Here is a 2500-nt window from a genome sequence, read left to right on the forward strand (position 1 = left end):
AAAATTATTTTTCACTGGTGCTGACTGGTGTGGCCTATGACATAATTTTCTTTTTCATCTCATTTACCTCATCATGTGTTTTTCATCGGTTTTAATCTTTTGATTTATTTCATGGGGCATTTTTTCCTGACTACCTTCACGATCATGTGCTTCTTAATCGGCTATAATCTTCTGATTTACCTCATAAGGCATTTTTCCCGATTACCTTTCACATGATTTGCCTTTTCATGTGGCATATCTACCGTTTTCCATTCTCACCAACCTCATCTCCGGCCGCAACAGGTCAGTGATCCGCCTGGGAGAGCACAACCTGGTAACGGAGGAGGACTGCACCACGACAGGCAGCACCCAGCGTTGCGCGCCGCCCGTCCAGTCTTTCACGCCCGAGCAGATCATCCGGCATCCAGACTTCGACAGGCGGTCCAGCGTCAGCGATGACATCGCTCTCATAAGACTCGACAGGGCAGCAACCTTCAGTAGTAAGTGTCCAGGAGCTGTGTTATTTGTGTATTCATGGATTTATGTATATACGGTGTTTACACGCACGCACACACACCCATATATACATACATGTGTATGTGTTACACACATTCACACACACGCACACACACACACACACACACACACACACACACACACACACACACAAACAAACAAACAAACACACACACACACACACACACACACACACACACACACACACACACACACACACACACACACACACACACACACATACACACACACACACACGCACACACACACAACACACACACACACACACACACACACACACACACACATACAAACACATACACATACATATATATATATATATATATATATATATATATATATATATGTATTTATATATGCACACACACATACATATATACATACATACATATAGCATGAATATATATATATATATATATATATATATATATATATATATATATATATATATATATATATATATATATATACTCTGTGAATATATACAATGTCCACCCACACCTTAACATAAAGCAGGGCTAAACAGCCGCTAAACGCCCCCCCCCCCCCCCCCGCAGCATACGTCCAGCCCATCTGCATCCCGCCCGCCGGCTTTGACATCAGCACCTTCCTCGGCGGCCGGGAGGTGACCGTGGCGGGCTGGGGCTCCACCGAGAGGGGCCCGGACACGCAAGTGCTGCAGAAGGTTCTGATTCCCTTCGTCGGCAAAGAGGAGTGTAACCCCCACTACGACAACTCCCTCGTGAACGAACAGGTGAGTCCGGACTTGCCACTTGGATCTTCTTACTCATACTCCGTCTAATCTCAGGAAAGAAAAAATAGCAATTCAACCGGACGCTGGATTTCTCCGCTTTGCCAAGTGTCAAGAAGGGGGAAAATATGATCGTAGTAAAAGCGAATTTCAACAGAAAGCAATAAAGATATATAAGTCTTGGAAGTACTAAACCTAAGTAAAGCTCTACAGAGAGCAGGTCGCGCTGCCAATTCCCTTATTCTGAGATTGGACGCACTATGTACGTATGAAGTGGAATGACCTATTCACGAGAGAGCAGACGTCGTCACATCAGATTGCGGATAGTTTATCTTTCTGAACAACTGAAGTATGTTCGTAGAAGAACGATATCAAATATAGATACTCTGTGTGTGTGTGTGTTTATGTGTATCTATGCATGTATAATACGTGTATAACATAACAAACTTCATCACGAATTATCAATACCGTGAACATTCCCTATCTTCCGCCCCAGATCTGCTTCGGTGGCTCAGGGCAGCGAGACGCCTGTTTCGGAGACTCCGGAGGCCCCGTCTTCGCCACTGCCCTCGGGACAGGAAGGTTTTCCTTGGTATGATATATATATATAGTACAAAATGAAATAAATAGAGGATGATATGTTGGTGTGATTTAGATAAACGGTGATACAAAGAAAGGAAGACCGGTTGATTAACAAAAGGTATTCAACGGATGCTCAGTTATTTATTCATGCAGATCAGAAGGTTTGTTGATAAGTTAGTCTGTTACTTTACAAGATAGTCATAGGAATCTGTTATTGTTACCCCTTTTATCACCTATCTACTTATTTCCCTTTATTATATCACACTTTCCCCCTTTTCTCAACAGCTGGCGGTAGTGTCATTCGGACAGCCTTCTTGCGGAGTGCCAGGAGTGCCTGCTGTCTATACTGATGTGGCATCGTACAGGACCTGGATTGTAAACAACTTACGACCTTAAGGAATTCGAGAACAAGGGTGTTTTTTTCAGGGAGGTTTCATTTTCATCAGTGGTGACTTAAGTATGTTAGTGTTTATGTGTGCGTGAATGTGTATGTGTTATTGCGTATGCCTATATTTTTATCCATTCATTAAATGCAATAAAGAAATATCACAGGAAATATTTGTTTAATCACCTTAAACTGACTACTAGAGAAATGCCATTAATTACAACGACAAACGACTTGAACAAAATCAAATATATGAACCTCCTTTT

At 42.2% G+C, this 2500-nt stretch overlaps 1 protein-coding gene across 1 annotated transcript; it reads left to right on the plus strand.

The window, feature by feature from the left end:
• Positions 1 to 282: 282 nt before the first annotated feature.
• LOC113822289 (phenoloxidase-activating factor 1) lies at positions 283 to 2405 on the plus strand (the record flags this gene model as incomplete). The annotated part of the gene is given in 4 exon segments (XM_070136680.1): positions 283 to 479; positions 1074 to 1270; positions 1764 to 1859; positions 2135 to 2405. Coding segments are annotated over 4 exon segments (601 nt in total), but the record flags the coding sequence as incomplete, so codon positions are not given.
• Positions 2406 to 2500: the final 95 nt, after the last annotated feature.

This window comes from Penaeus vannamei, chromosome 22, assembly GCF_042767895.1.
Source record: "Penaeus vannamei isolate JL-2024 chromosome 22, ASM4276789v1, whole genome shotgun sequence".
Classification (NCBI taxonomy): domain Eukaryota; kingdom Metazoa; phylum Arthropoda; class Malacostraca; order Decapoda; family Penaeidae; genus Penaeus; species Penaeus vannamei.